The following is a 22,195-nucleotide window of genomic DNA, read 5'->3' on the forward strand; positions in this document are numbered from 1 at the left end:
TGTTGCCCATAACACGCTAGCATTGTGCTAATGAATGACGTCATTGACACGTTTGAAAGGCTTTTTAGAACAATTAAGTGACGTTAAAAAATATAATACTCAACCAAGTGTATTTTCTTTGCCTCCCCTTTCGAAAACAATATTCAAATTACTTGGAAAAAAATTATATCCCGAGAAAAGTGGATTTTGAGGGGTACAGCTCCATAGACCTCCATGCATTCTGCACTCGTGGACGAGCGCCCTCATGTGGAACCACAGAAGGAACTGCAACCAGTTCAGAACAGTTTAGAAACCGGAAGTTTTCCGAGAGTGGCAGTTCTCCCCTTATTAGACATTCTCTGGCATTACACATTAACGACCTTGGCCATGTACCAACATGCTGGATTTTGGGAGTAGCAGCTAGCTGCTAACGTTAACCGTTAACGTTTGGTATCTATATCATTCATGCTAAAACAGCAGAACATTATGTAAACATTTAGTTGGAAAACCAGGACGCTGAAATCAACGGTAACGATAGTTACGCTTGAAAAGCTAAATTACCTTTATTAACTAGCTTAATCAGTTCAGTATCAATGTGATGTCAACTTTAAGGTAGCAGCTAGCTGCTATCCACACTAATATGTCGCTGCTACAAGTCACACATATGGCATCAAACTACATACCCTCTCCTTGTCATCGGTCCCTAACCAACCAAGGCGTAAAGACGATGCCACAGCAGACAAAAATCTATATTGCTCCTCATCTGTTTGCCTTGCAAACCTGCCTGAAATAATTCCCATTTTAATAGTTTCAGAGTTGAAATTAGCTAATATTATGCGTTCTTTTTAATGTTTCTTTGACCTTGAAAACACTGAACGTTATGTCTCGCGCTGTCTGCGCAGGTTCTATAGATGTCTGAAGAACCGCATGTCTGATATGAATAAGCAAAGATCGCGCTTGAACCCTCTCTGGCCACTTTAGATAGGCCTACGTCTATTCATTAAATAACTGAAGGTGTACTACTATATTAACCTTTTTAAGGTGTTCGGGTCTGTGGGACCCGTTTTAATTGTTTGCTAAAAGAAAAAAATATGCTATTTATTATTGCTTCTAACTGGCCTGGCGAAGAACATAAAAAATAGCTCATTTTCAATGACTGCACACGGTAGGCCTACACCTCTGGTACACCCCCTATGTGTGGGAATGTTGTCTTTCTGCACGGCTACTATTCCCACACAACGTTACAATTTTTTTTACATTTCAATCACTTTCACCCATAGACTGTATAGATATACAGTCTATGCACCTGGTCTGATTTTTTAAATAATGGAATTTATTAATTTTCTCAGAAAAAAACGAAAATTATCATATAATCATAATGTGATCTCACAGACGTAAATGGAAAATATGAACCATAATGTATGTATATCATTAGTGATTGAGCTAAAGTAAACATTAAGTAGCCTTATTTTTACATACATGGCTTTATTGATTTAAAGTAGTGTGAGTCCACCAGACCCGGGAACATCTGATGTGTAACAAAAATATGAACACTGATTTAATTTAACAAGGGTTAAATTAAATCAGTGTGTTTTGGTCTTTTAAAAATACCGAACAATGTCGGAAACTTGACATGACTGAAGACAACTTCTCTTTTCCTTTTTCCTTTTCCTCTGACAACTAAGCAACCAATGACCATACATTCAAATCTGAATTAAAATGTGAATGTATTTCTTGCAGTGGCCGAAACGGGATATAATTGTGTATAGTGTCAAAAATGACCGGGCCCGGATTATAATGTGTGGTCGGGTCTAATAAGGGTGTGGTGGTGGTTGGTGGATCCAGAGTGCATCTGTGATGTGTGGTTGGTGAATCTACAAGTGCCGTAAACTGCCAAAACGTGTCGCACATGGTCGCACTATAAAAACTGGACGTAATTCCTTCCATGTCTCATTCTCGTGGCCTTTGCAAGAGTAAGGAGCCTCAATTGGAGCTGAGGAAAAGGTGAGCTATTGAGCTTTGATATTTAGTCGTTTTTTAGCATCACAACTTTAGATGACGTTAAATTGTTTTACCATATGATGTGTTAAACCAGTGCAGATTCATTTATTCCACTCATACTTTGGTAAATTGTGAAAGCCACATGGGTTATTATCGCACAACTCGGCTAGCTAGCTCGCTGTTAGCAGAATTCATGGCGAGTTGCCACAACGTTTTAAAAAGTGTCTGTCTTGGTTTTATTTGTCGGAGCATTGTGTTCGCTAGTAAACAGGTAAAGTTAACTAACGTTAGCAGGTGTTTATATCGGCTGTACTGTGGCTAACTATAACGTTAACTAAAGTTGAACACAAAGCCTGAATGGTGTCGATGAGCGGTGCCATGCATTCAACTAGTTGAAACGTGGCATTTTGTAGTAAATACCACGTATGGCGCATGGCTAGATTATGCTCAGGTTTGCTTTCATTGCTACACATCATTGTAGTGGTGACAATGAGGCCTGAAACAACCTTTTCCAGTTTCCCGCAAATGCAACGCTAGGCGATGCTAAATTGGCCTGTTAGGCCTGTTAGCTCTGGTGGCTAACGTTAACTTGTTCTAATTGCGTTAATAGCTTGAATGTAACTGTTAATGCTTTACTTCAAGTGAAGAGTGGACATGTATCTTTACAGTTTTACTGTAACGTTGTTTACGTTTTACATTTCAGGATCTTTTTCATGCAAGGCCTTAAAGTAAAGCCATGGCTTATCTCATGGCCTCTACCACGCTGTACCCTCGTGCTGTCCAGAGCGCAGCGTCATGAAAATAGTTTCATTGGCGACCCTGGAGCCTCTTCAAATATGATTACGTTTGTGACCAAGTGATTGAACCTGCTCAGAAGTATGTCTGCAAACAGCAAACGCCTCCTCCAGGTAATCATGCTGCCTTGTGCTCGTCAAAGTCTGGATTTCCAAGTGAAACGTTAGAAATCACAAGTCTTGCTCGGAGCATTTAACAAAATGGCAAGTGTTTTTTCTGGTGTCTGCCTGACTATGAAGCTCAAATGAAATGAGTCAAGTGAGAAAGATTTAGGCTTGTGATGGGCTACTCATTTAAGCATGTTTGCTTTGAATATCGTTCTTATATGATATGGACAGATTGCAATAATGACAGCTGAAAGTTCACTAAATCGCTTGATCACCAAGTCCATATGAACTACAGTTGAACCATAAATCAAGTTTACCCACTTTTGCACATTCGCATAATTGCAATATTTCCAATTGCACTTGAAGGCTTCATTTGGGCATCTTTGTATCTCCAGCATAGCAGCACCGCACCAGTCAGGGTCTTGTTTGTAGGCTGGGAGACTGGATGCAGTGCTAATAGAATTGAGTGTTCTCTTGCAACCCACTGTTGTGCGTAAGTCATAACAGTGTTACTTATGAGAACCAACACGCCATGTATGCTCTGTACTTTTAATGGCTGTTACAGTGCTTAGTTTAGGCAGTCATATCATGACTTGATTTGTGTCTCAGGTGTGAGGACATGGCTACTTTGAGGACAAATTGAGAAAGTCCTTACCAACTTTGCAAATGTAAGTACTTTCACATGATGCCAGATTTGTTGCCACTGAGATAAATGATGATTATTATGTTCAACTGCTCTGACTAGTGTGACAGACAACAAGTGTATCCTGAATATTCTCCAATTGATTTGTAATTTAAGCCAAGAGGAATTTGATGCATTTTTTAATGTTGTGTAATGTGTCTTCACAGGCATGTTGGAGAAGTTTCTTGAAAAGGTGGGTAAATGCATTACTACTTAGGGAGAAGTAGTAGAGTACTGGTAATGATGGTAAAACAGTGGGGATTAACTAAATTTGCACCATGCCACCTATAAAATATTTTGAACACAATCGCCTTGTGGTGGTTGCCATTATTGTAATTTCTAGAAATGAAGCCGAGGTCTATCCCGATGGACCCCTCTCTGTAGGGTCTTATCGTTGGAAACGCCTCGAACATAAACATCTGTGGTAACCCATAGTCCCATAGTTGTTACAATCAACCTTGTGGGCAAAAAAACTGCAGGACAAGCTTTTACATAAAAAAAAAAAAAAAAAAAAAAGCTTCTACATAAACATACATGTAAATGTGTCGAATATGGTTTCCTATCATTGCCCCTTGAGTCTTGACTCCCTCTGTGATTGTTACAGGTATGAGCTTGAGTGACCAGCAGAGGGTGCTGCCTACTTCCTGGTAAGATTGGCCTTGGCTATTTCCTGTTTGTGGCAATGCATTTTCTATTCTCCTGCTAAGCACTGTTGTATCTGCATCCAGTTGTGTATCTGGCTGGATTGTTCATTTAGCAGTGCAAGAGCATTTGGCATGTGCTGTAATGGTTTCTGAGTTTGCTTTACTTGGGGATCCATGTCACTATGCCTACACTTTCCTTAAATATATTGCTGCATCAATCTTGTGTGTTGCCAATCAGTTAGACCTCAAACTTTCTCTTTTTGCCCTCTTTGTAGCAGCAATAGATTCGCACTGAGAATCTGGAGGTCGTCGGAAGTCGACGTAAGTTTTTAAATCTTATCAAAAAATAAACTCCACTGACTGACCCCAGCTGTTCCAAAAGTCCTTGCTCCTTGCTGTAGCCTCTGTACTGGGTAGTGCACAGCGCTCCTACTGCACTTGGTGTGTCTGCGCTTCAGGCATCTGCCTAGAACTCTGCTGAGACGTACATACATCCCTCTGATTGATCTTCCATGAGTGACCCTGCAGCCTGGCTTGGAGTAGTGGTATGTGAGGCCACCAGTGGAGCAGTGTCAGGGTTTTGCTGCATATCCAGCTCAGCCACCACCAGCACCATAGTCATATATATTAATTTTGGCTACTTTTTCTTAAATTACGTATTTGTGTTCAAATGACTTCTGTCAGTTGGTCATATACCAAGGCTTTTAGGAAGCACTGTTCCTAATTTGCTGTGGACTTGACCATAAAGTAAACCCCATTCCAGTGAGCCATTCCAGTCTGTTGCTTGAATGACTTGCAGGAAACAGTGATTAAAAGTTCACTTTGAGCTTCTTGTGGAGCCTTGATGAGCTCTAATATTTCCCTTTAACCCTGTTTAGGTGTTGCTGGTTTGTATGTCCTTCCTGGGATCTGGGCTTCTTGATGTTTACGGAAAGGTGAGCAAATTACCTTTTGTACAATGGATCACTTTCAAAGGGGGTCAGCCATGGTGCTATTCAGGCGATCCTTAACGCGTTGGTCCTATATTGATGCTGCATGAGACATGTGCAGGTTTTGTATGTACTAAACCTGTTGTCCCAGTGGCAACATGCATATTTCTCAATATTATTTATGTTGGTGTTATGCTAGTTTAAAGATCTTGCAGCAGTGGTATGTGGTATATGCCTTCTCTAAATTGTTTTCCTTAATTTCAGATCAACTTTTTTTTTTTTTTTTTACTCAAGTGGAACTTTGATTCCTAACCTGGATGGACTAGATGCAACCAGAAACCCAGTCAGAGCCAGTTGTGTCATTTCCACCCTGAAATTCTCATACCTAGTTCTTTACAGTCATGTTATGTTGCAACATCTACCCACTGTACCCTTTCAGAATGTTTAGGGCTGTCTGCAAAACTTGATTGTTTATAATTTGTGCATATTGAGTCTTTGAGGCAACATGGGATCCAGTGGCTGACCAAGTCTTTAACATGGATGCCATGCAAGTATACCTGGATGATTAGTTGTTAATAAATAAAGGAACATTGGAATGGAAAGTATATTTGAGTAGCACTGAGGTGTGTGTGTGTGTGTGTGGAAATATATATATTATTCATCAGTCTTGTATTGTAATGTTGGTGAGACCCAGAGTTTGTCGGTGTTTATCATTTGAAATTAAACTCTGCTCACTCAGCTGTTGTCTGACTCTTCACTTGACTTCTTGGATGACCATGTTCTTACTTTCAGCTCAAAGGCACTGAAATTAACCTACGCTTGCGTAGGCCTTTTGGACCTGTTGTCAATGCATGAGCTAGTCCACATGGTACATTTAGAAGTGCCGGCTTGGTCTAGCTGCCTGCACAATGAGAATTTGTTCCTGCGCTGTTTCTTTTAGGTGATCTCTGCCAAATTCAGTGGTTCTCAGGATTTCATATATGGGTCATAGGAAAGAGATTAAAGGATCCCCCTCAGTGAACTCCGCATTCACTTAAGATCCTCATTTGATGTCAACCTGAACTTGTTGGCAGCTAATATCATCGGGTTAAGCTTTGCTAAGGTTTTTATGCAGGTGCTGGTTGTAATGTATTTAAATGATCTCTCAAACACAAGATTACCACACAAATGATGTCTCATCACTGTAGTTGGCCTTGTGGACCCAATATAAAATAAGTTGTCATTCTTCATGCTAGAAACAAACATTTGTTTAACTGCCTCCAGCAACTCTTGTCATGCATCACTGGTGTTCTAGCAAATGTTATAAGTTGGGCAATAGAAAAGTGAACATGTGTTTATACTTATCTAAATAACACCTACTACAGAAATACAGTGGTCTCTGAAGATGCATGCAAGTCAAAATGTTCAATGGCTTCAGAAGGAACATATTGATGGACTTAATGCTGATTGTCTTGGCAAATTGGAAGTACATGATTGTTACCAAAGTGGATAAGTTGATTAGAATAAATGAAAAATAGGAAAATGTATCCATTGACCAAACATATCTTAATCAGTTGCTGACGAAAGGCTTGTTATGTGACCTTCTGCACTCAGGATATTGCTTGCTTGCCTTTGTGAATAATTAACCCCAAAAGCAGAATATTAAATAGGCTACACACACATTGTAGAGAATTGCTGGAGACAGACACAAGTTGTCTAATTTGGTATGTTGCCACAATGTTGTGAAGAGCAATGGCCTTTAGAGAAACTAGAATAGACACAATGTTACTTTATCAGAATATTAGTAATTGACGTGCATTTGAAACAGACATGCTGAATGCAGACAGACATTGTACTCAACCATTGTATTTCTCTTACAATGGTTGTAAGAGAAATACAATGGTTTTCATCACGAATTTCTCATCAGGTTTATCTTGCCTTGGCCCATCATTGCATCATTGTGTATTCCAACTACATTGATTAAATCAGATGATAGGTTCTTTGTTAAAGGCCCGCAGACGAGCGTGAAGTAGCTACCTTGAAAGTAAGAAAGTACGTTTTAGCTTGCTTCAATGACATCATAACTCAATTAAACTACAAGTCCCAACAAACACGAAGGTCCGCCCACTAGTTTGAGTGGCAAGTTGTTTGTTTCACTGTTACCAGCTGCTGGACCATTCCAATCTCTGTCGGAGTGGAAACACGGGGGCCGACAGACCTCTCTTTTCTCCCTTCCCGTTTACCTCATTGTGCTTTCTTTTATTTCACCCTGCTTTTCTCTGTCTCCTTTCCTTTAGTGGGTAACTTTTCCTTTGCACCCCCGATCTCTTCTATCTACGTTTCAGGGTTTTTCCCTAGCTTCGCATATTCGAGTATTATTTATTTATTTATTTATTCATTCATTTTAAAATAGGATCTTACATTTATATTTTAGATGTTCCACAAATGAGAAGACGCAAAAGATGGAGTTGCACATTTTAGAACATAGCTTGAAAGTAGCCAGTATAGCTAAGGAAGGCATCCAGATTTGCACCCACGGATTAATCAAACTCGCCTTCCTGCCCTCTAAAACAAGGTAAGTAGCTTTATTTGCGAACAATGCAAATTGCAAGTAGACCTATAGAGATAACTAATGTACTCTAAATTTTGTATTTGGTGCCATGATCAAACTACTGAAGGGTCGGATTAGAAGTATGCGTAGCTACGTAACGCCTAAAGCAATGTAGTTTTCATATGGAATTTAACTGTTTTCCCCCCACATTTAGGCCTATTTAAAACCGAGTACTCGTAGCTTTTAAACTCTAACAGTATGGTAAAACTACACATTTGTATGTGCATGTAGTTGGTAGGCTGCAGTGTCTCTCTCTTTTGCATTTCTTTCGACGAGAAAGGGGCGTGTGTGTTTTATGCCTGTCTGGTTGTTTTTCTCGTAGCAGTAAAATTGCATGGTGTGGTTGCTTTAAATTAAAATTGAACCGGCTGCGTGAGACCTTACGCAGTCCGCGATGTCGACTCTCATCCTCGATGTTGCAGCGATTATACACGGCAATAGCTCCTGTCTTACAAAGACATGTCTGACCTATATGATTTGCGTTTGTGGTCCAAAGATTAACGAGTCATTTTGCTTATTCTGAGTGTCTGAATTGTCTGGAGACTATACAGAAAGGCATTAGTCCAGCGAGATAAACACTGTAAAAGTTTCTCCCCAAGTCACCTAGCTCAGGCCTAGGCCTATACTGACTGTTTTCATAGTTATTTAGTCTTTGTTAACTCATCTGTCAGACGTTCTATGCAGTATCCTACTGAACACGTTCTTGTCTGATTCGATTGAGAGGAGCTTTAAATGTGTAAAAAGTATTTTCCAAAATCATCAAGGATTGTACTTAGCTTATGCCTTTATGCAGACCATGATTACAGTTGACAGCTAGTGGCTACATGTCAAGAAGGCAATTCATAATCTGCATTGCAAAACCTCTACAGTCTTTAAGGGTGTACATGAGGTCACCCTACTGTTTTCTGTTATTGACATGTAAGGTGACCACACAATTTACTTGAAGAATGTTTGTCATGGTTAATTAAAGACTCGAGGTCCATGATGTGCAGTATTTCCTGTAATGGGGGATCTGTTCTAGACAGAAACCCAGTGCAACTGTTATAATCTGTCTCATATTTGTAATGCATGCTGATGATACTTCTGTGTTCCACAGTTTGGCAGTTGAGTCTTGCGGCTGATTGAAGTCACACAGATGTGGTTATGTGCCTTTAGATGATCTGTTTTCAGTGGGCAATGCATCATCATTTAAGATCAATAGTCACATCAAAAAGTCTTAATCCATACAGGATACAATGCAAAAGGTTATGGAGTGTCTATAAATGATTCAGTTGATTTGATGTAGCATTTGTGAAAATCCACACATTACAGTATGGGTGTTGATGTACACTGCTAGTTCCCACTGGTGTTGTGTGCAGAAGCCATGTTTTATTTATTTTAGTGGAAATATGCTCGAATGGATGACCATTTTGTCATGCTGGATGATCACACAATAGCAGCTTTTGCTTCCTCACTTATATAATTAAGGTGCTCTCTGTACAGATCACATTGCCTCACATTAACTTATTTAGTGTTTCTGTGTGAAGTGTCTCATATCCCTGTAGAATGTGAACAACAGCTGTAAACAGAACATGAGGGAGGGGGAGGGGCGTGTGTCATGAACATTGCTTGCTGTTCAAAACATTGATGGCCTTCTTAGTTTTTTTGTAGTGGCTCGCAGTCAATTCCACAATGATGTTTCACAGTCAGCTAAACAGAAGACAATACCATTGCTATCGAGTGGGGTGTTGCAACTAAACTTTTTTTCTTTTTATAAACTTGGTTGAAAGTAAATCAGATGGGTACTGACTGACTTCAGGCCGTCCTCATCCTCATCCACATACTCACTCCAGTGAGAATGATAGTGAGCACATTTAAAATGGGTGACAAGGTTGAATGCAGCGCGTGAGTGAGTCTCTCTGCCAGTGCAGTATTCACAAAGTGGAATCAGCCCTCTGCTGAGCTGCAGACATTTTCCTTGCACTTTTGCGCAAGACATTTGAGGCCTGTCCGAAATCTGAATTGTCCACCACCAACAACCAGATGAAGAAATGTCTGGTGATTTGACATGGTACTATTTTACCACCGTGTCATTCAAAAAGAAGATATAATTTCTAACCCTTAGTAGACGTTAGACCTTGATCACCAAAATTATATTTTTCCCTGTATTTCTCCAGCAGCAGGTATTCACAATGAAATTAGTGAAGTGCTGGTCAACAGATATGGATACTTGTGCAGTGTTTTTTGGCCAGTTCACGATCAGGTTTTACGATCCGCATGAGAGTCAGCAGCAGCTGCCTGCTGGGCATCTCTGCTCTGCTCTGCTGTGCTGTGGTGTGTGTGTGCGTGTGTGTGCACGCTGCATTCAGGAGTGTTTGTGTAGGTGGAACCCAGAGGGAGTGTTTGCATCTCCACTTCTGCCATGCGGACGTTTGCATGCTGATCAGATGACTTGGGCTAGGCCGCGGTGAGAGATCAAGCTGAGATATGAAAGAGCCCCATCAGGCGTTTTTTTTTAATTATTATTATTTGTTTGTTTGTTCACTGAGATGTGCTCAAATGATTGCAGATTAATAATATCCTTCAAGATAGTGCTGTGTGATGTGTTTGTGTGCTCAGATGTGTTTTCAGAATAGATGTAGATGTGCTGTGTTTTCAGAATAGCTCGTTCAGTGGCTATGTTGATTGCTCTGTTAGTGCAGATGAGGTGGCGGGGGATAAGATTGACCTGTTCTCAGCCACAAGGGAAGGGCATCAAAGTCCTCTTTGCTCTCTGTTGTTTTTCCCCATCATGATCCAATATTCTGTAAGCCATATTTTTAGCAGACTAACCTCTGATCTATAATAAAATAGTTTAATTATAGATCATTGAGTGTCAGTCTTTCAAGTGTAGAATTCATGTATGTGGTCCTCATTTGAATTTCTCTCTTCTTTCTACAGGTGTAAATTTTTTAGTCTTACAGAAACCCCAGAGGATTACACCATAATCGTTGATGAAGATGGCTTTAAAGGTGAGGTTTCGGATAAGGAGCAATTTTACTCAATTCCTTGCAAGTTCTTGCATCTTGACTCTCTGCCAATATTTGACCACATATTGCCACATCAGGTCTCCCTTTTCCATTATAGGTTAACAGAGGGCATGCTATCAGTGGTTTAGTTTTGTGGTTCAGTGAGTGAATCCATGTCATTACACACAGGTTGCCAGGGTGACCCTGATTGGTCACCATGGCTACATGAAGCCTGGGGTTGCGAAATAGATGCAGTTCCAGAACGGATTGTTGAAAGTTTAATTTTTTTTTATTTTTTTTTGTTCGGATTGATGACCACCTCAGTTCACACGAAAGATTTTAGAGCAGAGCTTTGCTTCACCCTTGTTGTATGGGGGAACTGCACAGCATTGTGTAATGGAACCTCTTTACTTTCCTTTTTATTTTAAGATGTTGTGTCTACTGTAATGTCATTTTCAGACTAAAATCTTCTGAAACTGGAACAGCTTCTATGTACGGTCATCATTGGTCATGACAAATATTTAAAACAAAGTATTTGGGTAATAGCTAATTCATTTATTACTAATATTCATGGTCTAATATTTACTCTGCAATATGAATCAGAATGTTAGTATATAACATATATCTTCATCTTGAATGTTGATCTACCATTGATGATGTTGACAGGCTGCAGACCTTGACTCTTGAGGATATGGGAGTTTCACATACTGTAGGTTTGCTGTGCCACTCCACTGACATCCTTTCATTCTGTTTTTCAGAGCTGCCACAGTCGGAGTACCTTAGTGTTGCAGAGGCTACGTGGTTGGCTCTCAATGTGGTGTCTGGAGGTGGCAGTGCCACCAGTTCTCAGCCAATTGGAGTGACTAAAATTGCCAAGTCTGTGATAGCACCTTTGGCCGACCACAACATCTCTGTGTTCATGTTGTCTACCTACCAAACGGACTTCATCCTGGTAAGTCTCACCCAGAAGTTTACTTTTGTTGTCACAATATGTTTTTATCCATGTTTGCCCAAATAGAACATAAAGAATCAAGATGGTCTACATCCACCAAGAACTGTGTGAATTTATTCAAAATTCTTGACACAACCTTCCTGAAAAGTACTGCACAAAACTGTTGCTATAGGCAAATTGATGCTGTTTTAAAGAAAAAATGGGATATTGCACCAAATATTAGTTCGATTTTGCATCCTTGCATTGCAGCAGTTTTCACAGGTGCCAAAGTCTTAGGCACAGCACTGTATAAAATGGTAAGCTATGCTTAATGCCTTACATGTAGAAAATGACTAAGGTTAATGTCTAATTTTGCAGCACATATTGTTTTAATGGCGGTCTTTATATCAGTTTGGTAGATTTTAGTAGTCTCACTTGGAGTTAAAGTGCAGATTTAATTATAAACAAAACAGTTTTGGAGAGTAAATCTGTTTTATTATTGCCCTGTTTGTGGTTGCAGATGGTTAAATTCGTATGATTTTATGTGGAAAGTTTTGAGGATGGTAGAAGTGAACTTTTGTTAGTGCCTGATGTTGTTATGTGGATTGCTCCTGTTTGCGGTGTTCACTACCCCCAGCCTTCCTCTCTGCCAGAGGTGGAGTCCCTTCACTGCTCTGTCTTTGAACCACAAAAGTCTCTCTGAGCAGCAGGGCCTGTTTATGAAAATAAAATGTCGATCCGATGGTAATCTGGGGGGTGGGGTGGGGGGGTAGTTATGTAAAGAGGATCAGCTCTGGATCAGCTTCTTGCTGGAATTCGTGGTAACATTCATGACACTGTTCATGTTCCAGGCCAGCTGCTCCCAGCCTGGGAATAATCACAGGGCTTTAGCTAGCGAGAGGAAATGACCTGCCTCTCGGCACATCGGCCGAGGCCAGGCTGCAGGAGTCTCTCACACACACACACACACAGTCTGAGGCACTTTCATTCTCATCGTCAGAGAGCTTACATAAATAAAGGGGTCTGGCCCGAACACTGAGCCCAAACATTCAGAATGGGCCTGAAAATAACTCTCCAGCTGACTCAACCAGCCCAAAGGATCTTTTTACTTCTTTTTTCTCACTGTGGTTTGCGCCTTATGCACACGTTGTCAAGGCAACAACAAAAAAAGAAATTTTGTGAAGAGCAGTGGAGCGTCTACTGTCACATGTTCAACTGTTGCCTCATCTGGGTATCATATGTGCACAGAGCTAGCTGTGTTCTCAAGAAAACAGTAGTTGTCGATATCGTTTATTTTCCATTGATCTGGAATGAGAAAGTAATGTAGTTATTTTAGGTCGGCTGCCCTTGAATAAAACATCACACGCACACACACACACACACACACCACTGGCGCAATCGTTATTAGATGTGGAGATAGCGTTTTGGCACAGTGGGTTAAGAAGAGAAATAAGAGGTTCGCCTCTATCTCCTGTTATAATGCTCTTTCGAAATGAAGCTGCATTGCATGGAAGGCATAGAAAGAATTATGCAGTCTATTCTGAAACTTGCACTGTGTGATACTGTCTGTGAGGAATTTAAACTATCAAAACATTGTGTTGTTGATACATGAAGCTCAAGTAGTGGTGTAGCCTTTAGAAGTAAAGCTTTGCTATTTGGGAAAGCACTTAAAGTGATCTCACTTTCACTGTAATTGCAGTTTGTTCTGTTGTAGTCTGCATGAGAATCAGACAGATAATCATGCCACTGACAACACAGGCTTATGTAATATGAACTTTGTTGTCATCCATAAGTTAGAAAACTAGATGTACCGCATAGCGGTACAAAATATGACCACCGCTCAGTCCTGTACGTCCATTCCGCAAAAATAAATCATTTTAATGAATTTGTCTCCATCTTCTACTTCATCCCCCACTCTTCAAACTTTTGTGTAGGCTTGTTTGGAATGTGTGTGTGCGGGTCGCACACAAAGTAGCCTACTGGCGCTGCAAAGGTGAATAGATTTGTAGCACTTGCCAAAAAATGTGTAGCCTTGTTATAAAACTTTTAAAATCTCTAAACAATCACAAGTAGGGCAGTTCATCACACTCCATCCATTGCAACTGGACTGATGAAAGGTACACCTGTAGGCTACATTGTATTTGGGAAAAGCAGAAGGTAGCAGCATAATGTATTTATTTATTTATTATTAAACAAAACAATCCCTGTCAGTTCCATGCAGTTTTCAACAGCTATCAAGAAGAGAGGTCATGTCATGGATTTTTGTGAATGTTTCTTCTTCTACATATGCATACGTTTAGTCATCTAGTTCATATGATATTCAGCTTTATTGTCAATGCACAAATTAAATACCAGTAGTCTAAAACAAAATGCCGTTTTACCCAGTGGTGCAAATAACTGATATGTCCAAAAGGGCCCTCATGAAATGCGTTGCTAGACTGTTCATACACATTTTAACGGGCCAAGTTGAAGAGCTACCGTCCGTTATTGTTTGTGCAAATAAAAGGCTGATGTTCCCTTGCATTTTGCAACTATGAGGTCCATGGTTAGTCTGGCTTTCGCCAGACCAATCCTTTAAGAAATCAAAAAAGAAATCCCTGGCAGATCAGGCTGAGTTCACCCAGCCTAGTCCATGGTAGGCGCCTGATAGAAATATTGCTTTGCAAATTTACTTTTGCGATTGAGATATCCAAGCACTGGATATCCCTGCAACGTGTTCGCCCCCCGGTTTCAGAGCTATTCTAAATGCAAAAATGCATAGAGTTATGACAAAACCGTGACTGTTAACAAACTATAAGATAGGCCCTATGCTAGGCCTATTACACAACATAAATGGTCACTAGGCTATGCTTGCGACCCAAATAAAATCTTCTTTGGGAACCAATGGCTTACAGTATCAAGCGGACTTAAGCTGCCACCTCTTGGCGAAAAGTTAATAGTATTGCATATCAGTACATTTCACGCAGCTGTGTTAGGCCTAATCACGGAAAGCGCAAATGAAGTGGACACTTCTAAATGGAACCCAATCCACTGTATAGGCTACAGTAGCTCAAGGTCTGTGGCTAAAGCAGCCATAATGAAAGCGTTATCATTGTTTGGATACTTCACACACACGTGTTTTTTAATCGCATAGACTACAACTACCAAGCTGGAATCAAAGCACATCGACTCCCCTCTCACACCCTAAACACGCACTTCGAACAAACAAAAAGCGTCTCATAGGCAAAACTGTATCGGACCGGTGTAACGTTGGTACTAAATCATCCATCGCAAAGAATATGTGTAGGTAGTAGGGGTGTAACGGTTCATGTATTCGTATTGAACCGAAACGGTACGGGCGTCACGGTTCGGTGCATGAATTTACACGGAGAATACACGGTATAAAAATACATAAAACTCGTGTGCGGATTAATTAATGTCATGCGCAATACTGTTAAGTAGCGAGAGTTACGGGAGTTCTTTAGCGACACCTAACGCTAATCTGTAGCCTCGCCTTAGCTCTGAAGCTCTGATTGGCGCCTATGTTTTTTTTTGTCAGGTCGTCAGTCGAGTCCGTCAGTCATTAGCAGCACTAAGGTTAGACCCACAAGAGTTAGAGGATCCGCTGGTCTATTTAAGATCGCAAGTTTGAGAACTTCAGTTACAGTAACGTTAGTACAGGCGAAAGAGTGGTGGATAAGATGAAACTGTGTGTCAGCGTTGTTCAGCAGTTATTGGGTATGTGAGTGGAATAAATGTTACACATATTCGAAGCCATCACCCAGATGATGTAGGCTACCAATCACTGAAACGAGGGGAAAAAAACTTCCCCTGCGCTTCAGCAGCCTTTGGATACACATACAAATAGGGCCAAAACCTATGGCTTAAATTAAATGATTTCGTAATGACAGAAAGCTATGTAAATCGCGTGGTAATTACCTTTATGTTGGGGTAACTTGTAACTTCTCACATGAGGAGCTGGTAGTGTTAAGTGCATAGACAGTAAAATAAAGTGACAACGCTAACCAGGCTAATAAACAAACCATGCTAGTATGGTGAGTTAACGTCAAAGGGCAAAGTCACGTGACTTCTAGTTGTAGTCTGTTTATGAAATGAAAGGAGCAATTTCGTTTTTTAAAAAAAGGCAAAATAGTGAGATATTTTCACAGTTAGTAGGCTAGATTATTTCTTTACACACAATGAAAAATATTGAGGCAAATTGTAGACCCTTCCATATACAACTAAACACAGATGTTGAAGGTCTTGCTTAAGTGGATTTTTAAAAATCATTTTTCTATGTAATTTGCACTTTCAGAAATAAGAGATGCTGTAGGCCTATTTTCAGTTTTATAGCTGATTGTCTTATTTTGTTTACAAGTTACAGATGGAGTCTGGGTACTTATTGTACTGTTTAGCCTACATCTTACACACTTCAGGCTGTTGCAGATAGCTCAGGGAAGAGACTGTATGACACTAGGTGGTACAGCCTGAGACATGCACAATAAAAAAAATGCTTTCTGCATTTTTGTTTTGCTTTTCCCTCCATTGTACCGAACTCGTACCGAACCGTGATGTCCGAACCGAGGTATGAACCGAACCGTGACTTCTGTGTACCGTTACACCCCTAGTAGGTAGCCTACAGCCCTGCCCTGGATACATCTCTCAACGTGCGCTCTAAAACATTTGGTTTAAATGGAGATGTACAGTAGATCATCATGGGTGCGTTAATACATCTACATTGCGGCGAGTTGACACAAATGATTCACTTTGACGAATTTATGTAGTTTCAGTCCTAGTTACTTTACTTTGAGCCATGCTTTTCCTTACTTGAATCACCTTTGAAAATAGAGGATTGAAGTAGCCTATATGGGTGTTTGGGAATGAACGTTGACTCAGAAGCTTTTTGAGACTTTGAGCAGAAATGTCCCAGCCCGGTGTTTAGGATGCTTCATAGACAGGTTATCTTTCAGGTATATTTTCCATTAAAAAAACATCACGTAGCGAACGTGTTGTGGCTAACTCACTTAGCTCCTGTTAGTAGCCTAGGTTATGGTCATACGCAAATGAGATGACAGTCGAAAGATACAATTAGTGCTTTTATCAATTTGCTTGGTAGCTTTAACCGCATTTATGGTTTTCTACACATACATCAATAATCAAATTGGCCTCCATCACTCAACCAATGCTAATGGTAACATTATTTTACCTATGTCCTAGGCTATTGATATAATTTAAGATTAATGTAGCCTACCTACAGTAAAATCCAAGCATGTCCGATAAACATTCTCAGATTTATTTCAGCTTCAAGAAGAAATGGGAATTACATGTCATGCAGAAATCATCCTACCCTTATTAGACGTTCTCTGCCGTAAACTATAGTCTTGTCCTTGTAGGAAGTCTTTCCAACCCACTTTAGAACCCACTTCCAACAAAATTACGTCTCACTGCAACGATGCGCCATCTGGTGGACAAAGACTACGTAACGCCAATACTGGAAGTGCAGCCAAATTATTATGATGAATATTTGGTTTTCCTTTAATCCTACTGTACTCCTATTTGTAATTATGTATCGGCCGTTCTAATTGCCGATACAGATGGTATGTGCGTGCCTGTGTGTGTGTGCGTGTGTATATGTGTGCACCACCATCTACAGGTCATCTACAAGTCACTTTGTACATAACATTTTTTTAGACCCCCCCCCCCCCCATGGATGAAATTCTACGAAACTTGGCATATCCCCAGAGAATGTCAGGTTAATCATACACATAAAATTTGGTGCAGTTCTGAACATCTTAACTGAAGAGAGGGGCGATTAAAGCAGAATGATATTGCATTTTCATTTTTTACCGGGGGGGGGGGGGTGCAAATCACAAATGAGTGATTATGGGCTAGGTTGATGTGGGCCCAGCGCAGGGGGGGAGTGGCCCCCGGGGACCAAATGAAATTTTTCCGTAAAAGTCTAGTGGGGCTACATACCCACCAAATTTCATGTGCCCCGGTGTTTCGGTGTCCCGGGTATCGTTGACCAAAAATTCAGGAAGTGGATGGTGGACATAATAACCATTGGTTGTGCATCAGCATTGGCTTCCACCATTTCAGTCTAAAATCCCCTACTATTTAAAGACGAGTATGATGGATCTTACAGAACAAAAGAAATGAGAAAAAAAGAAAACATGATGCACAAGATGTTGCTCCCATTGACTGCAGTCTACATTTAATGACAACCCTAGTCTACCCCCTGACCTTTACCTAGAGAGTGCGAGCGAGAGCAGTGTACTAGAATTATAACTTTAAGTTGTGTGTTCAGTCAGTCAGACAGACCGCTCTGACACCATGTGATGGTTGGGACAGTTGCACCACAAGCTTTCAAGTTTCACACATAATTGAGCTATTTGTGTGAAGTGAAATAAGTCACCTACTTGTCTGTAGCTCATCTGCGTTTAGAAGTATACATTTATGTATAGGATTTCCTGTGAGACCAAGAATGCAACAAGCTTCAGTGAACCACTACTGTAATGCTTGACATTCACTCTTCTCCATACTTGACTTGGACTTCCAAAAAATTACTTGTGAACATCTCTAATATGAGTACGTAAAATGAATTATTACCACTAAAGCTGCCTGTGCTAATCGCTGCTTTTGTGTTTTGTCTTAAGGTTCGAGAACGAGATTTACCCATGGTCATGCACACGTTGTCCTCTGAGTTCACTCTTCTGCGGGTTGTGAATGGAGAAACGGTAGCCGCCAACAGCACTGGGGTCACAAACGGTTTTGTCAAGCCAAAACTTGGTGAGTGTCCCTATATGCCTTGGGAAAGCTAACTGGACTAACTATATTATGACTTTATTAGGTACAGCTTGTGTATACTGGATCCAAGAAATCTAATTCCATGAACTGAAAGAATGAATGTAATTTGAGCCCATGTTGTGAAGCAACATTTTGACCTTTTAATCGTTGTTGAGTAATCGGTCTTATATAGTAGTGCTGTCTTGCAGAGTGTGTGTGCAGTGAGTAGAGTGGCTGTGAATACTGTGACTTGCCTTATGGTTGTCACCAGGGATTAAACTGGTATTTGGAAGGTTGTGGAACTCTTGACTGGAAACCGGGATAGGGGGATGGGAAGTTTGAACAGGCAGCTTAACAGGCAGCTAGCTGGGTCCTAACCTTTTTACTCAACTGAATTTATTTCGCTACCTGTCAAATTGAGTGCCCCATCTTTATTTGAAGCAGTTTCCCTGACATACTGAATCAAATGCTGCAGGTTGTGGCCAGTCGAGTGAAGCATTTGGGCAGACAGGTTGTTTAATCTGCGTGTGCATTAAGCTGTAATCACGCCACTCATTTCCCCTTTCACTGCTGTCCTGGGCTGGGAACGTTTTCTAACTGAGCTCAGCAAATCTGGGTATGGCCTCTTACTGTAGCTCAAATCAAAATTGGCTTAGGCCAAAGGAATCTAGGCAGCATGTAAATCCTTGCAGGGGAATAGTGGTTAAATCTCTTGTCCCCCCCTAAAAGGTTGGCTGTCTGGGCCAGTTTAACCCCTTGTGCCACAGAACGGTCTTAGCAACACATTGAGATCAGGTTTCCTTTCTAGACCTACAGTCAGTAAACTGTAAGAATGTGACTGTCTAGTCAACAATTGTGACGATTGTTTGTCTCACAGCAGGCTTACAGTAATGGCTCCAGAGAAAATGCTTAGATAGTGTTAATCGGGATATTGGTTAAGGCATATTTGCTACAATTCAGGAATTTTAGGGGGAAATGCATTGACATTAGTGTTTTGTATTTCACTACATTGTGTTTATGCTGACTGACTGACTGACTGACAGTGTGGCCTCTCTCTCCAGTCCCACGGCCCATCATTCACCCCCTGTCCAGCCCTAGTAACATGTTTTGTGTGACGAGCCTGGACCCTGACACGCTGCCCTCCGTGGCTACCCTGCTCATGGACGTCATGTTTTACTCCGGCGGGTAAGGACCCCTCTCCTGTTTCACATATGGCAGCCACCACAAGCCATCTGCTCACTCCATTAGTTGAGACCGATGCTCTCTGCCTGAGAGCTGGGGAGAAAGGACACTCAGCAGAGAAGGGAGGCTAAGCAAGAAAATGTATCTGATGTTAGTCTAACTTGAGTGCTTCTTTTGTGTTATATCTGATGTTAGTCTAACTTGAGTGGTTCTTTTGTGAAGTGTTGGCCCATGATTGACTGTGAGGGTGGTGGCATTGTATGATGATGTGATGATGGTCCTGTGGGCTTGACATTTCCAGGGTGAAAGAGTCAGGAGCATCTGGGGACGATTCTGGACACATCCGATTCTTCTCCTTTTCCCTTATAGAAGGCTACATCTCTCTCGTAATGGATGAACAGACTACTCGAAGGTGAATGTCATAGAAGTATCCATCAGCCATGTTCATTAAGAAGCCTATGGTGGTTCCAGAGATGTTCATTATGTCATGTCTATATTGAACTGAAATATACAAAATGTAAATAAAACCCTGTGATTATGTTTGATGGGGTGAGACATATTAATGTTTACGCATCATGGCAATACATTTCCATTGTCAGAACTTTGCTCAATCTATTACATGAATTCCACTTCTGTTCCTTCTCCCAGGTTTCCAAACAATGTCCTTTTTACCAGTGCTTCAGGAGAGCTTTGGAAAATGGTCCGCATCGGAGGTCAACCTTTAGGATTTGGTGAGTAGAAATAATTACTTGGAAGAACTATGATGGTTCTTCTCATTGTGCAAGTGTGTTTTTGTTAGTTTTTAGAAAAATAACAAAGCAATAACTTTGGCTCTGGTTTTATAGAAATTGTATCTCATAATATTTCAAATGATTTCAATGTTTTTTCTGTTTTTTCTGTGGCCATGTTTCAGATGAATGTGGTATAGTTGCACAGATATCTGAACCTTTGGCAACAGCCGACATTCCAGCCTACTACATTAGTACTTTCAAGTTTGACCATGCCCTTGTAAGTAATACGTCAGCCCTTCTACATCTCCAGAAAATTTCTCATCCAATATTTTTTAAATGCTCTCCACACTTAAGTTTAAAGGTTGTATGTCATAATGGATGTATTTTAGTGCTCTATAATGTTATAAAACATGCATCATCAAAACCTGTATATTTAGCATTTTATACATTCTCATGAAGGAGGGTAAACCGATTAACAGCTACAGTAATTTTGCTTTTGCAAGAGAGTAGTACCTTCCTCACCTTCAACCACCTGACTTTTCTCAGGTCCCAGAAGAGAACATCCAGAGTGTGATCGGAGCCTTGAGGACCAATGAGAGTGCAGGACACTGAAGGTCATGCGAACGGATGACAGTACCATGTCCTTGCTAGCATCGATTTCTCATTATCTCAAACTCTTAAAAGTGCCAAGAGCTTACCATTGGTCTGCTGTGTGTGGGTCGCGGGGTGGGGGATTTAGAGCAACCTTGGGAGGGCGTCTTTTTTTGTTGTTGCTGTTGTTGTTGTTGTTGTCGTGGTCGTGGGAGGGCAATGGTGGGTATAGCGGGTTTGGCTGTAGTTCCGCAATCAGCAGTAACGGCTCCCGCACACAGTTGCGTGTGTTGCAGTGCTGGAGACGCATCCCGTTCACTTTACATGGGCTTACGTGATCCGTTGCCGAACTGAATTGTGGGTCCGTTGTGTCGCGTTGCTCCCGTCGCTCGCGTTGAGAAGTTTAGCTGTTGCTGCACCGACGGACGGCACCAACCAATCAAATTACGAACAAGCGAACAACAGACGCACCAGCCAATCAAATTAGTTATACCTTAAGTCATTTGCATAGCTACCGTCAGGAACACCCACTGGCGTGCGTTGACGGAACGCAACTGTGTGCGGGAGCCGTTAGCCCTCCCCTGTTCCGCTTACAGTTACTGTGCCAATATCCACTCCGCTGCTTCCCTCCCGCAGCCATCCCACTGCCTGCCTAAACACTATCCACTTCAGTATGGACCCCCAAGCTAGCGTGACTGCAGTGTGTGTTCCCGCGCGCTCTCATGTTCGATACTCTTCTGCCCCACCCGTCATCACATGCCACTTTACCTTGCTAATCAGTCCTGCTGAGAGGCAGACCTGTATATTTTTTTTTATATATATATATATATATATATATATATATATATATATATATATATATATATATATATATATATATATATTTTTTTTTTTTTTTTTTTTTTTTTTCTCCCTTTGACACACACCTACTCCCAAGACACTGCAAAGAACACCCCCCTCCAGGGTGTCCGTGGGCCCCTGACTGCCTTTAGTCTTCCTTTAGTCTGGATCATTTCCATCACTGTGTTCTTCACCACTGCTCCTCCCTTCCCCTCTGTAACCACAATGTATTAGTAATTGGTCCTCCACATGGATGGATGGGCACAGAATGTACACCGCAATTCCTGAGATTTCTTTTTTTCCCTTCTTCGTCTTTAATTTGATTCTCTCAGTGCCAAGACACTTTAGACCTAAACAGACACCTTGTCTAAAGCCCAACATTTCTTGAGTGCAATTGAAGGCAATGCTTTTGGGTTGCTCACAGTGACGTGCGTAGCTCAG

At 41.0% G+C, this 22,195-nt stretch overlaps 1 protein-coding gene, 1 long non-coding RNA gene and 1 other non-coding gene across 9 annotated transcripts; all 3 read left to right on the forward strand.

Annotated features, from left to right (window-relative positions):
• Nucleotides 1–1,897: 1,897 nt before the first annotated feature.
• LOC143112101 (uncharacterized) lies at nucleotides 1,898–5,875 on the forward strand. 6 transcript variants are annotated; one of them, XR_012984672.1, is made up of 8 exons: nucleotides 1,898–1,983; nucleotides 2,684–2,888; nucleotides 3,492–3,550; nucleotides 3,732–3,757; nucleotides 4,169–4,211; nucleotides 4,484–4,825; nucleotides 5,087–5,143; nucleotides 5,402–5,875. It is a non-coding gene; the product is annotated as an uncharacterized LOC143112101 (long non-coding RNA). The 6 variants fall into 6 exon arrangements; XR_012984675.1 differs by having other exon boundaries at nucleotides 5,432–5,875; XR_012984673.1 differs by having other exon boundaries at nucleotides 4,484–4,753.
• LOC143112968 (small nucleolar RNA SNORA18) lies at nucleotides 3,915–4,050 on the forward strand. The gene has a single exon (XR_012984829.1). It is a non-coding gene; the product is annotated as a small nucleolar RNA SNORA18 (small nucleolar RNA).
• Nucleotides 5,876–7,291: 1,416 nt separating the features above from the next.
• castor2 (cytosolic arginine sensor for mTORC1 subunit 2) lies at nucleotides 7,292–21,788 on the forward strand. Of its 2 annotated transcripts, none has more exons than XM_076274786.1 (9): nucleotides 7,292–7,691; nucleotides 10,647–10,717; nucleotides 11,473–11,666; nucleotides 18,281–18,413; nucleotides 19,472–19,595; nucleotides 19,894–20,004; nucleotides 20,241–20,323; nucleotides 20,506–20,600; nucleotides 20,870–21,788. In XM_076274786.1, exons 1-9 carry the CDS (start codon nucleotides 7,579–7,581, stop codon nucleotides 20,933–20,935), a joined length of 990 nt encoding a protein of 329 aa, XP_076130901.1. In that variant the 5' UTR covers nucleotides 7,292–7,578; the 3' UTR covers nucleotides 20,936–21,788. The 2 variants fall into 2 exon arrangements, with proteins under 2 accessions (XP_076130901.1, XP_076130900.1); XM_076274785.1 differs by lacking the exon at nucleotides 7,292–7,691 and adding an exon at nucleotides 7,734–10,173.
• Nucleotides 21,789–22,195: the final 407 nt, after the last annotated feature.

This window comes from Alosa pseudoharengus, unplaced genomic scaffold (genome assembly GCF_046254945.1).
Source record: "Alosa pseudoharengus isolate Yale_2024_CS ecotype anadromous, Long Island Sound unplaced genomic scaffold, YU_APseudo_1.1 YU_APseudo_1.1_scf_8, whole genome shotgun sequence".
In the NCBI taxonomy this organism is placed as follows: Eukaryota; Metazoa; Chordata; class Actinopteri; order Clupeiformes; family Clupeidae; genus Alosa; species Alosa pseudoharengus.

Bases quoted from the DNA above. Each gene is read 5' to 3' on its own strand.
- castor2 (XM_076274785.1), top strand. From the start codon at position 9,899: ATGAAATTAGTGAAGTGCTGGTCAACAGATATGGATACTTGTGCAGTG. The intron at 20,005-20,240 runs GTGAATGTCATA...TCCTTCTCCCAG, and splicing joins GATGAACAGACTACTCGAAG to GTTTCCAAACAATGTCCTTT. The intron at 20,601-20,869 runs GTAAGTAATACG...GACTTTTCTCAG, and splicing joins TCAAGTTTGACCATGCCCTT to GTCCCAGAAGAGAACATCCA.